General features: G+C 38.6%; 1 protein-coding gene across 25 annotated transcripts in view; it reads left to right on the forward strand.

The window, feature by feature from the left end:
- The first annotated feature begins 1,907 nt into the window (after nt 1-1,907).
- The window catches only part of LOC100463562 (zinc finger BED domain-containing protein 6), a 41,069-nt gene continuing 22,511 nt past the window's right edge, over nt 1,908-20,465 (forward strand). Inside the window, exons 1-6 of one of the 25 annotated variants that reach the window (XM_034667092.1) lie at nt 1,931-2,088; nt 2,397-2,458; nt 7,752-7,805; nt 8,794-9,251; nt 17,256-17,454; nt 18,593-18,712. In XM_034667092.1, the coding sequence (XP_034522983.1) occupies nt 17,401-17,454; nt 18,593-18,712 (174 nt within the window). In that variant the 5' untranslated portion in view covers nt 1,931-2,088; nt 2,397-2,458; nt 7,752-7,805; nt 8,794-9,251; nt 17,256-17,400. Of the gene's footprint in view, nt 2,089-2,165; nt 9,252-17,255; nt 17,455-18,592; nt 18,713-20,465 lie in introns of those variants that run through there. The other 24 variants (XM_034667093.1, XM_034667096.1, XM_034667088.1 and 21 more) reach the window with 24 other exon arrangements.

Here is a 20,465-nt window from a genome sequence, read left to right on the forward strand (position 1 = left end):
GTGATGGACACTGGGTTGGAGACATGTAAGTGTAGAAATGGCTTTCAAGAATACCCCTATTACCCACTGTGCGGACTCATCTATCATTATGACCCAAAGTCAAAGGGCCAGAGGTCAGATCTTGATGTAAGTGGCACGTAGATTACGGAGGAGAGACAAGGTTTGAAATGTATGGAGCCAGCAGCTAGTCTGTGGAAAATTCTTTCAGTTATCACACTTGTAAAATTGTCAGTGGAAGATTCAGTTATCACTAATATCTGGTATGGTAGCAAGCATCCAAGATAGGCCCCAGCGATCTCTGCCTCGCATTATGCGTGTCCTGCTGAAACTTACTGCAAAACAGCCTTACAGTGGAACGGGAACTGTTAAAAAGAATAAAGTAGGCCTCTAAGCACTGATGACCATTAAAAGATATTCAAGATACATTATACAGTGGGGAAAAAAGCAAACTGCAAAACAGTATGGATAGTACGGATAGTTTTAGCTTGTTCCTATCTTAAAAACACTATTTTTTTCATTCTAAAACATATATTCTTTCAACTTTTAATATCTCTGATTAATGGCCTGTCAGAGGTTAATTGGCTGTTTTTTGGGTTTTTTTTGTCTTAAAGTTCTATAAAATAAGATGTGTCTTATTGCTTTACATTTGATGAAATATGATATAACTATATATAGTATACCGATCAGCACAGGACTGCAGCTTGCAAAGCCCTGAGCTGAAAAACCCTTCAGTTGTTTGGCTAGCCTTCTGCGAAACTGAAAAACCCTAGCTAGGTGTTGTGGCACAGACACAAACTGGTTATCAGGAACCTGCTTGTTAGGCCTGGTTGACATGGCAATCACAGAGTATTGTCATGTAAGGCAGGGATTGGGGCTAAGATTCTAATGTTGTGCCTTCTCACTTTGAAAGGAGATAAAAGCCCAAGTGTGAGGAGACCCGGGACTGCTCTGACCTGTGCTGGCTGAGGCTCCCACACCAAGCTGGTCTGGTATCTGGCAGAACAAGGCTGGGAGGAAATAAAAGGTGCCTGGAGTCCCATCTTGTTTACCATCAAATGTATGCTTTCTTAGTAATAGAACTGTATCCTTTATCCAAGTTGGGTAAAATGTTGCCAGCAAGTTCTGTTGAGCCACTGACCCAGAGGGGATCTTGGGCTCCTACCCCTCAGAGTAATAGATTTAGGTCTATTTGCATACAAAAACGTTAGAAAGAATATATGTTAAATTAGTGAGAGATTATTTTGCAGGAATGAAATTCATGGAGAGTTAAATGTTCTATGGTTGTGTATTACTTAAAAAAATTTAAAACCACTTATATGTATTACTTTCATAATCAGAGGGAAAAAAGGTAAACACATTCAAATTGGAAAGTACAGGATAATGTTAATAATGAAGTGGCCAGGCGACCACTCGTTTTTCCTTCCCTACTCCAACCCTCACGAATCTTGTATTGAGCGTGAACTATTTTTTCAATACATAAATTTGTTTTAAGAAATAAAAGAAATTCCCCCAAACCCAATTTCACCTCTTCAAATAAAAATAAAGGCAAAAATCCTTCAACATTGTATGGGGAAAGTAGTTTATTTCTAAATGAAAACTATACATGGTTCAGGCGATTTATTCATGAACCAAATTCTACGAGGGCCTACTGTCTGGTAGACACAGTTCCCGCGGCTTTCTCGCTTACTACCTCATTTGATCAAAAAAAAAAAATTTAAATCAAAGACTCTTTCAAGAACCCCGTAAGTTTCTTAAAACGCGTTCCCCCAAATGAAGAAACCCCCACGTCCTAGCACCTCCCCTCTCACGTGACCCAGTGACCCAGGGAAGCCATCTTAGGCATCGCCTCATAGAGGATACTACATCTCCCAGAATCCTCTCGCCTCGCGTCGTGCTGGCACTTTTACTGGCCGGGTCTTAGAGCTGAGCTTGTAGCCAGGCGCCATCTTTGACGCTGGCAGTCTTGGATTTCTGCTGGTGTTGCTGCTGTGAGGACGGCGGGCGGCAGCGGCTAAGAAAGAAGAAAGACGTGGCAGCAAGCGGGAGTCGGGGACGGTGTCGGCGGTTCGGTAAAGTTTCTGTTCTCTGGTAACTAGACCCGTTTTTTGATTCCCAGTGACTCGGGGCAGGGGAGGTGGGGGAGAGGGCGAGGGGAGTGGCCGCGGCCTCCCCTCGCTTCCCAACAACCTTCCTCCCCTCCCCCACATCCGGTGTTGGCGAAACCGTAGGAGCCCGGAGCAGCCCCGGAAAGCCGGCTTGTTCCCCGTCTCCCGGAGAGAGAACTGACACTAGATTGCTTTCTTCGCGACAACAGTTTCCCTAGTTTAGCGGACCCCCACTGCCTAAATCAGACTGAGTGCCAGGAGCTGAATTTACCTACTCTCATTCCTCTCCAGGGTCCCACTACTTGGGAGATACTCTCAAACTCCACATACTGAAAGCCACCGACCTTAATCCGGTATCCTACACCCCTTCCCTACCTTAATTAACTCCCACCCCAGCCCTCCGCATCGGAGTCAAGAACAACAGGGACACTTCCGTTCTCCTTGTAGGATTGATGAAACCGTAATGAAGAACACCCCCTAAAGTCCCATAATCGGTGCGGATTCCTATGGGGAAGGCCCATGTTGTTGACATCTTGCAGGCCTTGGTTCTGGACCTTGAGAAGGAGGCTGTGGAACTAGTGATAGCGATGCTTTTTAGGGTAAATGTATGTAGGTATTGGGGGAAGGGGAGGGATCAACCGAAAAGGAATGAAAGTGGTTTAAACCTCAAATTTCAGTTTTTGCTGTTCATATAGAGTTCAACTCATGAGTTACTCATTTACAGGCAGTAGAGCTTCTCCAGTCTAAAAATGTCTGAAAACTAAATGCGGATTAACTCTTGATACAAACAGTAAATTGAAAATGCAGCTTGTGACCTTTTAAAGTTTTATTCTCAAAACACTTTTTTTTAGCCATCCACATTTAAAAAAAATTTATTATTTTTATTTAGAGCTGAAAGGGCTCAACTAGCATTTGCTGTTAATGACCAGTATGTGGAGTCTGCTTTATATTGCCAGAATTGACTTTTTGGGTTGTATTGTGAAATCACAGTTCTAAATGATGAATGTTGAATGATACACTATGTTTTTGTTTAAGTGAAATTTCCTGAAAATAATTAATTTCAGAATTAAGGGAATTTGATGTTGCTACCATGACACATCATAAAAGTATATATTTTAAAAGCTGAAGGCATTTCAAGGAGATGTAGTTCTTGATGAAGCAGAAAGAACATGGGCCTGGGATTTGGAAGACCTGGCTTCTAGCTGCTGCTAACTCTATGACTCTGGGAAAGTGGGCCTCGAGTTCTTTTTTTCTATAATGTGAAGAGATTGGACTATTTGAAATCAGATTCAGAACTCAGAAGTTGGAAGGGATCATAAAGCCCTCTAAGAAAAGAATTTGGGAATGTTCTCCATTGCTGTCACTTTTCCTCCAAAAATAACCTGGCTTGGAAGTCATTGTTCCAAAGGGAATCTGATTCCCGGTAGAAATTGGAGACAAGGTAATGCAATTAGGGAGGAACGGCTATATTTCTGTTTGAGTAATAAACCCACTAACAGATTCTGGTACGAATTTTGGAGACATAAAAAGAATGAGTGTATGTACCTTAAGTGTACCAGTTTCCTCACTGTCTCCTGGCAGACGATGCAGCACTTATAGTGGTGCTGGGATTCTGGGATGTGTTCCTATTAATTCCAATACAGATGAAGAAGATGTGGTAGAGGGAAAGATGGTGGCAGAAGGAATGGATAAAGAGGCAAAATTGCCTGCTAAAAAGAAAAGAAAGAAGGGTTTACGGATTAAGGGGAAAAGGCGAAGAAAAAAACTGATCCTTGCGAAAAAGTTTAGTAAGGATTTGGGATCTGGGAGGCCTGTTCCAGATACCCCTGCTTTATTAGCTTCCAGTGCCCATGAGCAGGATGAAGAAAGTCTTTTTGAGAGTAATATAGAAAAACAGATCTATCTACCTAGTACCAGAGCCAAGACCTCCATTGTATGGCACTTCTTTCATGTTGACCCCCAGTATACCTGGCGGGCTATTTGTAACCTCTGTGAAAAAAGTGTTAGCAGGGGTAAACCAGGCAGCCATCTGGGGACATCTACTCTGCAACGACATCTGCAGGCAAGGCATTCACCTCACTGGACCAGGGCCAACAAATATGGAGTCACTAGTGGGGAGGAGGATTTTACTTTGGATGTGCCTTTATCTCCCTCTTCTGCTGGAAGCAATGGAAGCTTTGAATATATGTCTACTGATCCATTAGATGAAAATAGAATGGGTAAGAAACGGGATAAATCAGTATCTGATGCCCTGAGGGCAGAAAGAGGGAGATTTCTCATCAAAAGTAACATTGTCAAGCATGCCTTAATTCCTGGAACAAGAGCCAAGACATCTGCAGTTTGGAATTTTTTTTATACTGATCCTCAGCACATCTCAAGAGCTGTGTGTAATATATGTAAAAGAAGCGTGAGCCGGGGTAGGCCAGGTTCTCACTTAGGAACCTCAACACTTCAACGACATCTGCAGGCCACACATCCCATCCATTGGGCTGTTGCCAACAAAGACAGTGGTGCGGTTGGAAATGGATTAGATGAGGCTGAGACTGAGAGAAATGATCTCTTAAGCGATCCTCTGCGTGGAGAGAAGTCTACAGGCAGCCATGATTTAACAGCTGAGGACCTTAGTGACTCTGATTCCGATGAACCTCCTGTGTTAGAGGTTGAAAACAGTAGAAGGTCTGAGAGTCCCGTTCCTGTTGCAGAGCAAGACACTCTAACACTTGCACAGGAGAGAGAAACAACATGTTCTGAAAATTCAGTCTCAAGTCAAATAAGTCAGGCAATTATTCAGATGATCGTGGAGGATATGCATCCTTACAACTACTTCTCAACTCCAGCCTTTCAGAGGTTCATGCAGATTGTGGCCCCTGACTATAGGTTACCATCTGAGACTTACTTTTTCACGAAGGCTGTACCTCAGTTATACGATTGGGTCAGAGAAAAAATTTTCTTAACTTTGGAGAATGTTCAAAGCCAAAAGATCCACCTGACTGTGGACATATGGACGCATGACCCATCCACTGACTATTTCATTGTGACTGTACACTGGGTCTCTTTGGAAACTGCACCTTCTTCCAGTAATGGCAAGATCCCCAATTTCAGAAAGTGGGCAGTACTTTGTGTAACAGGGTTGGCCAAAGACTGCTTGATAACCAACATTTTACAAGAATTACATGACCAGATTGGTCTGTGGCTTTCTCCTAATTTCCTCATTCCTAGCTTCATTGTTTCTGATAATTCCTCTAACGTGGTACATGCAATCAAAGATGGAGGTTTTACCCATGTGCCCTGCTTTCTGCATTGTTTAAATATAGTCATTCAGGACTTTTTTTGTGAGCACAAAAGTATTGAGAATATGTTAGTAGCTGCTAGGAAAACCTGTCATCATTTTAGTCATTCAGTCAAGGCTCGTCAAATTCTGCAGGAGTTCCAAAATGATCACCAACTTCCATGGAAGAATTTGAAGCAGGATGAAACTGGCCATTGGATTTCTACCTTTTATATGTTAAAATGGCTCCTGGAGCATTGCTACTCAGTTCACCATAGTCTTGGTAGAGCTAGTGGAGTTGTGCTCACCTCCCTTCAGTGGACTCTAATGACTTATGTTTGTGATATTCTTAAACCATTTGAGGAGGCCACCCAGAAAGTGAGTGTCAAGACCACAGGATTGAATCAGGTGCTTCCCCTAATCCATCATCTGCTCCTTTCTCTGCAGAAACTCAGAGAAGATTTTCAAATAAGAGGTATTACTCAGGCACTCAATCTGGTGGACAGTTTATCTCTGAAACTTGAAACTGATACCCTACTGAGTGCCATGCTTAAATCCAAGCCCTGTATCTTGGCTGCTTTGTTAGATCCGTGCTTTAAAAACAGTTTGGAAGACTTTTTCCCTCAAGGTGCTGATTTAGAAACTTATAAGCAGATCCTTGCAGAAGAAGTTTGCAATTATATGGAATCTTCAGAGGTCTGCCATATTGCAACTTCAGATGCTTCTGGTCCCTCAGCCATCATAGGAGCTGATTCGTTTACCTCATCTGTCAGGGAAGGCACCTCCAGTTCAGGGTCTTTTGATAGCTCAGCTGTAGATAATGTTGCCATTGGAAGCAAAAGCTTCATGTTTCCTTCTGCCATAGCAGTAGTGGATGAGTACTTCAAAGAGAAGTATTCAGAGATCTCAGGAGGTGGTGACCCTTTGATTTACTGGCAGAGGAAGGTGAGCATATGGCCAGCTTTGACCCAAGTTGCCATTCAGTATCTAAGCTGCCCCATGTGTAGTTGGCAGTCTGAATGTATCTTCACTGCAAATAGCCAGTTTCATCCAAAACAGATCATGAGCCTGGACTTTGACAATATAGAACAGCTGATGTTTTTGAAAATGAACTTGAAAAATGTTAACTATGATTATTCTACATTGGTTCTGAGCTGGGATCCTGGGAATGAAGTTATTCAAAGCAATGAAAAAGAAATATTACCTTAATTTCTTTTTCCTTTTTCCATTTGAAATGGGCAACTTGTTGCTATGTTACTGTATCCTAATTGCTATAGTTGTTATATATAGTTATTATACTAATTATCCTTCATACACAAGTCTGGGGAAACCTGAAAACAAAACGTGCTGAAAATTCCTCAGAAGTAATAATGACGCTGACAGAGTGAAGATTAAAAATTTCACAGTAGTAACTCAATGTAGCTGTCTCTTGAAATTTTGTTTATACCAATTAAGAGAGAAAAGATATTTTTTAACTTAAAAAATATAGTGCAGCATTGAAAGGCTTTAGGCTATTTCTGGCTGGTAGATTGAACTTGTAATTGGTTTTAAGTAAAAATTTCTCCCACCATGGGAAGTTTGCTCTAAAACCAATGAAATAGGGAAAAAAGCATACTAAGCTGGTATTTCTCCCCCTCTCTCCCATTTTTCTACTTCTTTAAAAACCCTGATACATACTTAGAGCTTGGCAAAAACAAAACTCACGAAATTTGGAAATTTCTGATTGCCTCCTCATACTGGTCAGCTTTATCATTTCAACTTACTGAGTGTGATAGAGTTACCCTTTATATTTAGGATTAGATCTGTTGTAAAAGGGAAACAGTAGAAGACAATCAAGAAAAAATTACTTTTAGTCTTTGAATTGCCTTTTTTAACCTTTAGAAAATAGTGTAAAAACAATAAAATAAAGATTGTATGGGTACTTCTTACACATTATGGGCAAATGGCATAATAAAAAGTTTACAAAAATTGAAAAAGATTGAATGGGAATTGGAGTAAAAGCCCCAGGAGCATACTTTGGACAAACACATTGTCCATTTCCCAAAGAATGTTTCTCTGATTTTAAGTGATCTTAAATGTCTTTAAATATATATGCTGAATGATCCATAATACTGTATTCTTAACTATGAGATTGGTTTTTGGCTTCTAATCTTAGCTGAACATAAGCACTCAATATTTTCAGATGTTAGGAATCATTACCTCACTGGTAAAATGAGAAAATTGATCTCAGTGATCTTTAAAGTCCCTTTCCACTCTTAAAGTATGTTTCTGTGGTTGAGTGGGAGGCCAGAAAATGATGACTTTTAGTAAAAGTCTATTACAGGTTTCAGACTGAATAACTAATGTAAGATCCCGATTTTTCCTTTTTTTCATTTTAGATTTGGGGATATTCCCTGCCCAAAAATTTCCTGGAAAATTGACTAGTATTAAGTGTGAGTAAAAGGTGTCCACTTTTTTTTAAGTTTTGATTTTAGTTTTGTCTTGGATAGTATTTGGCAAGATTTAGCCTAGAAATTATGTAGTATTTATTACATGAGAATCAAAATTGCTTTGTTACGGGGCTGGTTTCAAAATTTAGAACTCATTTCTATGTATCAAAATCGTTTTTTGTTTTTGTTTTTTGGGTTTTTGTTTTTTGGGTTTTTTTTTTTTTTAATTCTTAAATGGTAAATGTACCATTGTGAAATGAAATTTCAACTCCAAAAGTTTACCCTTTTACTAACTGGAGTAAATGAATAATTATAAAGTCTTTAGTTGTAGCCATCACTTGTGGGGAAAAAAAAAAAAAAATGAAACCAGGCTGCATAAGCAAGCCTTCGCAGGGCCAATATTGAATGTCATGCCAGTTGACACTGGTGTTGCTATAAAAGAAGAAAAAGTCTTCCCTTAGGTAGAAGCTTTCTGTATTTTGACAGTGCCGGTTCAGGATGGCTATAACGCTGCTCTGCCTTCTACAGCTTGCTGCTCCGCTCTCTAGTTACTCCATAACTATACGCTTCTATCTGTTTTGGTTAAACACTCCCTGAAGACAATAAGTATGATAATGATGTACATACATCCATAGTATACACATTGATTCATGTGTAAGGATTTCCCTTCATGTTTATTCTGTGGGCTGGGCAAAATTTAGTGTAACATATTGATACACGTCATGATACTTTGGTATAAGAGTAAGTTCACTATTTTTGTAATGAACCCAAATCTGAAGGCTTTTGTAGTGTATTTTAAAAGGGAAAACTTACCCAAATGTTTTATTTCTACACATTTGTGTATATGTGTGTGTGTGTGTGTGTATAAGCCAGTTAGTATATATGTATATGTATATTATATACATAAAACACTTTATATTTTTTCATACAAGTATGCTTTTATTATACAGATAATAAAGATGGGGGAAGGTTTCTGTTTTTTTCTTAATAGGTGAAGAAATCTTGAAGACCAGAAATTGGATCTTATTGAATTTTGGTGTTCTTTTTCTTTTTTCTTTTTCTTCTTTCTTTTTAAATTATATTGTTCGGCTATGGAAGATGGATTTTTTTTTTTCCCAATAATCCTTTGACTCTGAAGTTCATCTTTAAATGAACTCTCTTTTTTGTTGGTTTTTTGTTTTTGTTTTTGAGGAGATAACTAAGCCTAGCTGTCTCCAGTCTGACAAAGGTTATTCGAATGGACTTAATCTCCCAATAGTTGGGAGATGTTTTAAAAACACGTCCTGTGTTTGAATTGTGGCTGAGAGGTTTCCTTGGCAATGTGAGGAGGAAAATTCTTTCTGCCCCATTATTATTAATTCATGGATTGAGTGTTGGTTCGACCTACAGGCGTAATAGATTGGAACTCAGTGAAGACACAGAGGTTCCTGTTGAGAGCAACCGGCTAATGTAAGTGTGGGAATGGGTTTTTTCTCGTTAAAGGAGTGAATATTTTTGTAATTTAAGGCATAATTTTCCTGAATCAGTAAGAAATTTAAAAACCATTGTCAAGATATTTTTTCTTGTAATTACTTAAAAGCTTTCGGTTTGGGGATGGAAACATTTCCTTCCCCTCCCCCCTTTTTTGATAGTACATGCACTTGATAAAAAAGGTAAAAACAATATACCAAGGTGGAATCTCCCTGTCATTCCATTTTCTCTTAGGAAAGCACTAGCAGTAGTTGATCATGACATAGTTCCGTATCTGTGCACATAGCTGTGGCTCATCTGTTTGTTTGTTTTTTTTAATGACAAGATAGTATTCCTTTATACGGAAGTGCTGCAGTTTAATACATCCCTCATTGATAGACATTTGGGGTTTTGCCATTAAAATAAAAATAGCCCACATCCAGTAACAGCCGCTTGTGAGCTATTTCCCTAGAACCAGTTCTCAAATGTAAATTTGTAGAATTATGACAATTCTCTAAAGAGGTTGTACCAGTTTACTGAGTAATTAGTGATGTCTTTTTTGATTTGTTAAAGTTCTTGACATATCCTTTTTAGTAAAAATACTAATCTTTGGTCATGTTGCTGATTATTTGCTGTATAAGTGTTTTTCATTTTATGTAGTCAAGTCTATCAGTTTTATTATGATTTTTAACTATGGTATCATTCTATGAAAAGTTTTTTTTTTCTTCAATCTGAGCTTATAAAAAATACCGTGTATTTTTTTTTTTTTGGCAGTACTTGGATGGTTATATTTTTTATATTAAAGATGTAATCTAGGGCTACTCTGTGATCCAGCAATCGCACTACTAGGTGTTTATCCAAAGAATACAAAAATACTAATTCAAAGGGTTACATGCACCTGATGTTCATTGCAGCATTATCTACAATAGCCAAATTATGGAAACAGCTCAAGTGTCCATCAATTGATGAATGGATAAAGATGTGGTATATATATACGTATATATATATATATATATATATATATATATACGTATATATATAGTATATGATTAGCTTATAAGAAAGAATGAAATCTTGCAACGACATGAATGGAGCTAGAAAGTATAATGCTAAGTGAAACGAGTCAGAGAAAGATAGATACCATATGATTTCACTCATGTGGAATTTAAGAAACAAACGAGCAAAGGGGAAAATGAAAGAAAGAAAAGCAAATCAAGAAGCAGACCCTCAACTATGAGAACAAGCTGATGGGTCACCAGAGGGGAGGTGGGTGGGGTGATGGGTGAAATAGTTGATAGGGATTAAGGAGTGTGCTTGTGATGAGCACCTGGTGTTATATGGAAGTGTGGAATCACTATTGTACACCTGAAACTTAATATTACACTGTTTGTTAACTAACTGGAATTTAAATAAAAACTTAAAAAACAAAAATGTAATCTAGGGATTATAGTTATGTGACATTGCCTCTCCTTACCATAAACGTGGTAAATAAAGGTGTCAGATATTGCTTTCCTTTTTGCTAAGCACAGTTATGAATTCAGAATCTTTTTTTTAAATTTATTTGAGACAGAGCGAGTGAGAGAGCATGAGTGGGGTGGAAGGGCAGAGGGAGAGGGAGAAGCAGACCCCGCTGAGCAGGGGAGCCTGATGCAGGACTTGATCCCAGGACCCTGGGATCATGACCTGAGCCGAAGGCAGATGCTTAACCAACTGAGCCACCTTGGCACTCCCAGAATCTTTCTTAGTGTGGTCCTTTAATTAGTGAGCTGAAGCCTCTTTGCCATCTTGGTTTTATTCCCTTGGAACCTTTTTGTATGAAGTAGAAATTTTTTTGTTTGTTAGTTCGTTTTTCCCAAATGGGAGGCCAGTTTTTTTGTGTTAATTTCAAATGCTACCTTTTTACAAATTACATTTGTGGACTTGCTTAAATTCTGTTGATCCAACACTCATTTGTTTGAGACTATTACACTTAAATGGTATATTTCATATCCGTTATAATGTTAAGGAGAGTGAGGTCCTCTCTTCTAAAATTTTTCTTTGTCTTTCTTAGTTACTCTAGATGATTTTACAGTCCATCGGGTTCCAATAATAAACTCTTATCATTTGATGTATACATTATTTGGAGAAGTAAACTGCTTTAAGCCTCTACTCTAGGTCTTCGGTGCCTTAGTAGTTTTATAGTTTTTCAGTTTTTAATTTAATGTGGGTTTTGTATACTTCGTTTTCTTCCTATATATTTTACAGCTTTATTGTGAATGGGACTTTGTTACCAAGCTAGCACATAGGAAATTTACTGATTTTTTAAAATACCTTATTAAATACGTTTTAGTTGATTGCTAAATTTTCTAGTTTGCAAGCATATAATCTGCAGGTTCTAAATTTTTTTTGCCGCCTCCTTTCTAGTCTTTATACCTTTCCTTACTTCATGTGCTAGGCTCTGAAACAACGTTGACAGATAGTGGAGACAAGTGCTCCTTTTTTGTTTGTCTGAGATGAGGTCATTTCCAGTGTTTTACCCTACTGCTTGTGCTGATGGTTTCTTACTGAATGCATGTATGCCAAGGAGGTTCCTTGTAATTTACTGTTTTCATCAGGAGTAGATGCTGCATTTTACCTTTTTTTTAAAAGCCATTTTAACTTAAAAAATTCCATTTTTAAATCCTTTTTTTAAACCATGTTTTCCTTTTTGAAATTTTAAGATAGCTGGGGCACTGGGTGGCTCAGTCTGTTAAGTGGCTGCCTTCAGCTTAGGTCATCATCTTGGGGTCCTGGGATGGAGCCCCGAGTCAGGCTCAGCTTGGCGTCTGCTTCTCCCTCTCCCTATGCCCCTCCCCCTGGTCATGCTCACTGTTTCTGTCTGTCTATCAAATAAATAAATAAAAACTTTAAAAAAAATTTTTTAAGATACCAGAGTTTTTGTTTTTACCCCCCCCTTTACGCATTACGTTTATTAATGTAATGAATTTTTTTAATGTTAAAGCACCCTTAGTCCTGGAATGAATGTTTTTTGATCATGTGATCTTATTTTTTTAATATTCTGTAGTTCAGTTTAGTTTATTTTGGGTTTATCAGCTGTATCATAAATAAGATATCCAAAGCAGTTGTTTTAAACCTTTTTTAAAAAGCAGTGAAATGGTAGAAGTGAAGTTCTTTTTCTCAGCTTAGAATACTTCCTTAAGTAATTTTTTCAAGAATACATGGAGTATATAGATGGTATACTTTTTGAGACTTAATGTCTAAAACTTCTTCCAAATCCTGAGGTCTTGAAATGTAGTTTGAAAGGCCAAATCTAAAGTTCACAATTTTCCCTTTAAATTCTGGTGCATAACATTTTGTCTTTTGGCATTTAGAGATTCAGATGATAAGTCAGATGTCAAGTCGGATTTTCTTTGTTATCAGTCTGCTTTTTCCTAGAAATTTGTATGATTCTATCTTTATTTTGAAAATTCAAAATTTTCAGCATATCTCTGGTATAGTAGAGATGTCTTTAAGATTTCTTTTTAATTTTTTGGGGGGTGCCTGGGTGGCTCAGCCGTTAAGTGTCTGCCTTTGGCTCAGGTCATGGTTGCAGGGTCCTGGGATCGAGCCCGTCATCGGGCTCCCTGCTCGGCAGGAAGCCTGCTTCTCCCTCTCACTCTCCCCTTGCTTGTGTTCTCTCTCTCGCTGTCTCTCTCTGTCAAATAAATAAACAAAATCTTTAAAAAAAAAAAAAGATTTAAAAAAAATTTTTTTAAGCAATCTGTACACCCAACACGGGACTTGAACTCACAACCCTGAGATAAAGAGTTGCACCCTTCATCGACTAAGCCTGCCAGGCACCCCAGTAGAGATGTCTTTAAAGAAATTTTCTGCCTGGCATTTAATGAACTCCTTTTGGGTTGGATTTGGGGTTTTTTATTGTTTTTTTTTTTGTTTTTTTCTTTTTTTTTGGTTTTGGGTTTTTTTTAAAAGATTTTATTTATTTATTTGTCAGGAAGAGAGCGAGAGCTCGCACAAGCAGGGGGAGCAGCAGGCAAAGGGAGAAACAGGCTCCCTGCTGAGCAAGGAGCCTGACGAGGGACTCAGTCCCAGGACCCCGGGATCATGACCTGAGCCAAAGGCAGATGCTTAACCCACTGAGCTACCCAGGCATCCCTGATGAACCCCTTTTAGTTTAAAGACTCAAGTTTATTCAGCTTAGGGAAATTTTGTTGTATTATTATTTTATTACTATCTCTCTCAATTCCATTCCTTTCTTTTAGAATTTCTTTTGTGTAGAAATTGAATCTCCTGGAATTATTTCCATCTTCTGTAACTTTTCTGTTGCGTTGACATCTTTCTGCATTCTGAGAGATAATCCTGACAATATCTTAAAATTCAGTTTTTGTGTTTTTCATCAGTTCATTGTGCTTTTACTTATATTGAAATCTCTTGGGTGGCTCAGTCAGTTAAGCGACCAACTCTTGATTTCAGCTCAGGTCATGATCTTGTGGGGTCCTGGGATCCAGCCCCGCATCGCATCAGGCTTACCACTCAGCAGGGTGTCTGCTTTTCTCTCTCCCTCTTCCCCTTCCACTGCACACACACGCTGTTTCTCTCTCTCTCTCTAAAATAAAAAAAAAATTTTTTTTAAATCTCTTGGGGAAAGAGGCTAGAAATTTGAGTTTTCTTATTTTTTGAACTTTGTTTTGTTTCCACTCTTTCATAGCAGTATATTCATTTGTATCAAGCTGTATCCTTTTGGGGTGGAGAAGGGCAGAGAAAGAGGGAGAGAATCTTAAACAGGCTCCATACCCAATGGGGTACCCACCATCGGCTTGATCTCACAGCCCTGAGGTCCTGACCTGAGCTGAAATCAAGAGTCGGACGCTTAACTGACTGAACCACCCAGGAGCCCCTCAAACTGTATCTTTTAAAGCTTACTGAGAGCATGACAATTCTAAAGGAATTTCTCCTACATTAATTCAGGGGTGGGATTGGAGAGGGCCAGTTTTTCATCTTGGCTTCCTACTTCTGTTGAAAAGTATTCATATTTTCTTAGTATCATGAATACTTTTGTTTTTCCTTTTAAAACTTAAGAAATTTGGGGTGCCTGGGTGGCTCACTCATTAAGTGTCTGCCTTTGGCTCAGGTCATGATCGAGCCCCACATCCGCTCCCTGCTCAGCAGGAGGCCTGCTTCTCCTTTTCCTACTCCCCCTGCTTGTGTTCCCTCTCTCACTGTCTCTCTCTCTCTCTGTCAAATAAATAAAATCTTTAAAAAAAAAAAAAAAGCTTAAGAAATTTATCAGTAGGGGGGCACCAGGGTGGCTCAGTCAGGTAAGCAACTAGCTGCCTTCGGCTCAGATCATGATCTCAGGGTCCTGGGATCAAGCCCGACTTCGGGCTCCCTGCTCAGGCATGAGCCTGCTTCTCCTGCCCCTCCCTTACATACGTTCTCTCTCTCTGTCTCAAATAAAATCCTTTTAAAAAAATTCATCAGTATACATCTTGGTTTTGAGTCTTTGCAAACTTGGGGTAGTAGTGATTACTGTCATTTTTTTTTTTTTTAATCTTTGGGGAAGGGTTTTTTGGCCATTTTCTTGAATGGCAGTTATATCCCCCCCCCCCCATAGAAAGATACAGAAGTTCAGTGTTTAAAACAGATACACGAAGTAACTGTTCTTTTGAAACATTAGCAAGCCTGTGTCCATCTGCTCAGCATTCAGTCTTCGTCCTCTGCTTACCTCTGAGGGAGTTTTACGCAGCCTAATTTTTTTTTAATGCAAAACAACAATAACAACCCTAACGTGCAATTCATGCTGTTTTGTTACTATTTCATAAGTACCATTTTGTTGCTTGATGAGTACGTTGGGGGTTCCTGAAACAAGCAACAGTTTCATATTCGTTCTTTGGGATGCCCTTTTTCAAGAATGTAATTGATCTGTAAGCCTTTTTTTCCTTTCTAAAATATTTTTCAATTGTAAAACTTTTTCATTCTCCTCTGATTAGTACTTCTGCTTTTTGTGCATATGCGTCATTATAATTATTTGAATGTCCCTTAGAGACTTGATCCTTTTTGGGTTTTTTGTTTGTTTTTTTGTTTTATAGGCTGTTTTTTTAGTTACTTTTTGGTGTACCTTCCATTACAGAATGAATTCCTTGTGTTTGGGGTCAGGGAACCCTACTAGTGGCTCAGTGAGGTGCTATTAAAGGTCCAACCCTTGTCCCACTCTGTAGTGGATCCTTGATGGGCAAGCCAGTTAAGGCAGACTTAAATTTTTTAGTATATATATGTTGCCTTGTATTAGAAAATTGAATGTTATTCTCAACATAAAATATTAAATAGCCACCTATACTCCTGCCAACCACTCTAGTCGTAACTGTTGCTAACATTTTGGTTTTGTTTTCCAAACCCGGTTGCTTCATCTTTGTCAGCATTTAGTGGTGTCAGTGTTCTGGATTTTGGCCATTCTAAAATGAATTTGCAATTCCCTAGTGACATTGATGTTGAATATCTTTTCATATGTTTATTTACCATCTGTGTGTCGTCTTTGATGAGGTGTCTGTTTAGATCTTTTGCCCATTCCTTAATTGATTTGTTTTCTTGTTGAGTTTTAAATGTTCTTTGTATATTTTGGATACCAGTCCTTTATAAGTTATGTATTTTGCAAAGATTTTTTCTCCCAGTCTGCGACTTGTCTTTTCATTCTCTTAATAATGCTTCCCCAGAAACCTCACCAGACACTCCTTTAAAGTTCGGATTTTCTAGTAGCAGTTTCTCATAGGCTTTTTCTGTCGAGTAGCTCAAAACTTCTAGCTTCTATTGGTGACCTGATTTCAAAGCTTCTTCCACATTTTTAGATATTTTTTCAGCCACACCCCATTTCCTGGTACCAAAATCTGTAATACACTGCATATTACCACGTTGTTTGGATGTACCATAATTTTTTAAAACAGACCCCAGTTTCTGAACATTTAGGTGTCTGGATATGTCTTCATTTTTAGAAGCAAAGTGGTAGTGAACTTTCTTGTGTATTATTACTTTGCATATGGATTGAATGTTAACCTCAGGATAAATTCTAGAAGTGAAATGGTGAGTCAGAGAGTTTGCAAATTTTAAAGGTTTTATTATATGTTTAGTGGAAGACTCTTAATTCCTAACCTAGGTTGCTGACTTCAAGGCTGGTTTTTATTGTGGCCTGGTCTTCTTGGATTAGGATTATTAATTAGTGGGAGATATGATTGAATTTGATTTAATTGATTTCAAGTTGTAGATTGGTGTTTCTGAAACCTGGTCTCTGATGTACGAGTGTGCAGAAACCCTTTCCAAATTCTGGCATGTGCTCTTGTCATGTGTTTTTACTTTTGTAGAAGCTTTTTAGAATACTTCAGTGTGGGGGCCTTGGTGTGGCAAGGGCTGAGGGTGGGGACTGTTTGTGGTTTTTGTAAGCACTGTCTGATGGGAAGAATCCAAGGACGACTTCTGCTCCTTGTTGTGACTGGTGTGCAATCCCCTGGCCATCCTTGTTCCGTAAGCTCTACAGATGTGTCCGCGGGCAGTTGTTTCAGTTCTTCGAGTGAGACGGTTTTTCCCACGTACTTACAATGACATACTTTTGAAATAAAAATGCTTGTGAATATTGGAACTTTTGTCAGATGAAAAAAATCTAGTTTGTCAGCAATGTAGATTTAGCAAATATCCTGTGTAAAATACTATAGGTCCCATTCATGACCTAAAATGTGGATCATTTATGGAGTTAGTGCCTGTTTACTTAATCTTATGCTGAAGCCATGTAACAAGCTCCGTAGAGAATACAAAAGAAGGGCATGGCTGTCCTTAACAAAAGTTTTACATTATAAATGAGAATGTATAATGTTCACATAAGAATAAAATATTAATCAGAGCTCACAAAGCTCTGAATAGGCAAGTACATAATACAGTTAAAATTTGGTTTTAACAATTGGCTTTCAGTTGAGGTGATTTGGAGGAGGAAGTTGAAAGAATTTATCTGAAATACTTTTAATGCATGTCTTCTCATTTTAGGATTGCATTTTAAAGACGATTTCTCTGATTGAGTTGTCTTTTGGAAGATTAAACCCATTTCAAGAGGACTTGGAGCTGGTCCTCGCCTTGAGGAAGCAGTGGCTTGTTTTCAAGAAGCCACTTCTGATCTAAGGATCTACCCAGCATGCCTAATCAAGGAGAAGACTGCTATTTCTTTTTCTATTCTACATGTACCAAAGTAAGAATTGGCGTCTTTAAAATGAGTTCTTTCTACAATTTCTCTAATGAGATTTGATAAGATTTTCCCAGTACACTAAGTTTTTATGTTTTGTTTTGCTCAACCATTTATTATTATCCGCTATCATTTTCTTAGCAGAGAATAGTACTCTAGTACTCCTGGGAGAATTCCTTGTTCATCCTTTTTTCCTCTTCCTTTATGTTCTTTATGTTCTTCATTTTCTACAAAAGTGAAAAAGTCCACTTTTAGCCATCATTTACTGTCCTCTTACTGATAATAATTACCTGTTAATAGTTAATAATTACCTATTAATAATTACCCTGTTAGGGTGCCTTTGATTTTATTTAGGAGCACTTTGCCCTGGCCATAAACTTTGGCTTTATTTACATTGTATTAAATGAATGGGTGGGTTGTATTGTACTTGTAGAAACTGTTGTGGGTTGAATTTGACTTTTTTCTTCAGATTTCCTGCTGGGTAAAAGGCCATTCTTCTAAATATGCTTTTGTAGCATTTTTTCTTTTTCTCTGTCAAAAATTCCTGTTTTTCTGCTTGATTCTTCGGCAGTTCCATTCAGATCTATCCACTTTTCTGTTCCTTTGCGACTAATTTTATAAATGTATATGTTGTTAAAAAACTTCTGAAATCTTCTCAGTGCTATGTTTAAAATGATCAGTTTTAAGCAAAGCTCGGAGCATTTATAGCATTTTGTTTCAGATACTGCCATTGTAGAAGTATATAGTGGAGCATGGAATTATACTTAAATCCTAGTCTACTTGTGATTTTCTATCAAAAGCTAGTTACACAAGTCAAGATGTATGAAATGGTTTTGAAGAACTATAAAATATATTTTTAAAGAGTGTCACTTTAAATATTCCCGCTTAACCTTTTTCAGCCGCATCTCCGCTGTGTCACTTATGTTGTGAAATCAAATGAAGGATACTGTCAAGAAATAGGTCATAAGAAATTATAAATTTGTTGACCTCAGATTGTTCTTGTCTTCCACCTCAGTTTTCTACCATGCCTGTCTCTCCTTACTCTTTTGTGTTTGTCTGGATGCCAGGAAACTGTTAGAGTGTACACTTTACCTAAGATCTGTTTTGGTACCACAGTTCTTTTCTGTATTCTTTTCATTGACAGGGTGACAGCTGTCCCTTCCGTCACTGTGAAGCTGCACTAGGAAATGAAACTGTTTGCACGTTATGGCAAGAGGGACGCTGTTTTCGACAGGTGTGCAGGTTTCGGCACATGGAGATTGATGTAAGTTTTCAGTTTGTGTTATAATAAGCAGTCTGGTGTTGTGATGGGCCAATAAGGAATATAGAGAGAACGGGGTGCCTGGGTTGCTCAGGCGGGTAAGTATCCGACTCTTGATTTAGGCTCAGGTCATGATCTCGGGGTCGTGCGATCAATCCCCATGTCAGGCTCTGCGCTGGGCGTGGAACCTGCTTAAGAAATGGCACCTTACATGTAATGTGCAGGTTGAATTTTTTTTAATGCCATAGTGAAAGTTCTGTCATAATGCTCACTTCAAGTCTTGATATTTTGGAGAATGAGTTGGTATCATTTTCTGGGAGCCAGTGTGGTAATTTATCTAAAGTGTAAAAATTTTATGTGTATCATTGGGGAGTATTTATATTTCTGTGTTTATTTTAAACAGTCTCAAACTTAGAGAAAACCTGCAAGTACATTATAAAACATTTTTCTAAGCCACTTGGAAGTAAACTACTGACATTCCCTGTCACTCCCAGATACATTCATGAATATTTCCTACAAACAAGGACATTCTCCTAGATAACCGTAATACAACCATCAAAATTAGGAAGTTAACACTGATAGATTACCTTCATGTAATCCTCAGATCCCATTCAAGTTTTGCTGCTCTACCGGTTATGTCCTTTATTGCAGAAGGAGCAAGTCCAGAATGGAGTGTCGAATGTAGTTGTCATTGCTCTCTCATTCTCCTTCAGTCTAAAACAGTTGCTCAGTCTTTCTTCACTTTTCAGTTGCCTTGACACTTTTGGTAGTTATAGGCCAGTTATTTTGTAGGATGTCCTTGTCTGGTGTTTTCTCATCACTAAGTTCACATTCTGTACCTCTGACAGGTATATCGTAATTCCTCTCAGTGCACACCGTTAGGTAGCGCAGTCATGCAGTTTTAATGATCTCATTACTGGTGGTGGTAACTTTGATCACTCCATTAAAGGTGGTTTGTACCAAATTAAATTACTTCACTATAAAGGTTTCCTCTTTGTAACTAATATGCGTTTTGTGGAGAGGTACTTTGAGACCCTGTCATTACCCCATTTCTCACTAAATTTTCAGTCTTTTTCTACTTGTATGTGTTTGTGAACTCATGGTTTCCTCTTTTATTCAGTGTGTTGTGCTCCATTACTATAATTTTGTTGTTGTTGTTGTTAAAGATTTTATTTATTCATTCGACAGAGAGAGAGAGAGAGAGAGAGAGGCAGTCAGTGAGAGAGGGAACACAAGCAGGGGGAGTGGGAGAGGAAGAAGCAGGCTCCCAGCGGAGGAGCCTGACGCGGGGCTCGATCCCAGAACGCCAGGATCACACCCTGAGCCAAAGACAGACGCTTAACGACTGAGCCACCCAGGTGCCCCTCCATTACTATAATTTTTATTTATTTTTATTTTTATTTATTTTTTTAAAGATTTTATTTATTTATGTGACAGAGAGACAGCCAGCGAGAGAGGGAACACAAGCAGGGGGAGTGGGAGAGGAAGAAGCAGGCTCCCAGCAGAGGAGCCCGATGTGGGACTCGATCCCGGAACGCTGGGATCACGCCCTAAGCCGAAGGCAGACACCTAACGACTGCAGTACCCAGGCGCCTCCCATTACTATAATTTTTAATCCTCGGATTGACCCAGATTTGCCCAGTAAGAGCTGTTCAGGCTGATTTTTGTGTCCTTTCAATGTTTTCATCATTCTTTGAATACCTTTTTGCATTATGGCCTGGCAGGACTTTTCAGGTTCATCCTATATTTTTCCTTC

Source organism: Ailuropoda melanoleuca, chromosome 8, assembly GCF_002007445.2.
Source record: "Ailuropoda melanoleuca isolate Jingjing chromosome 8, ASM200744v2, whole genome shotgun sequence".
Lineage (NCBI taxonomy): Eukaryota > Metazoa > Chordata > Mammalia > Carnivora > Ursidae > Ailuropoda > Ailuropoda melanoleuca.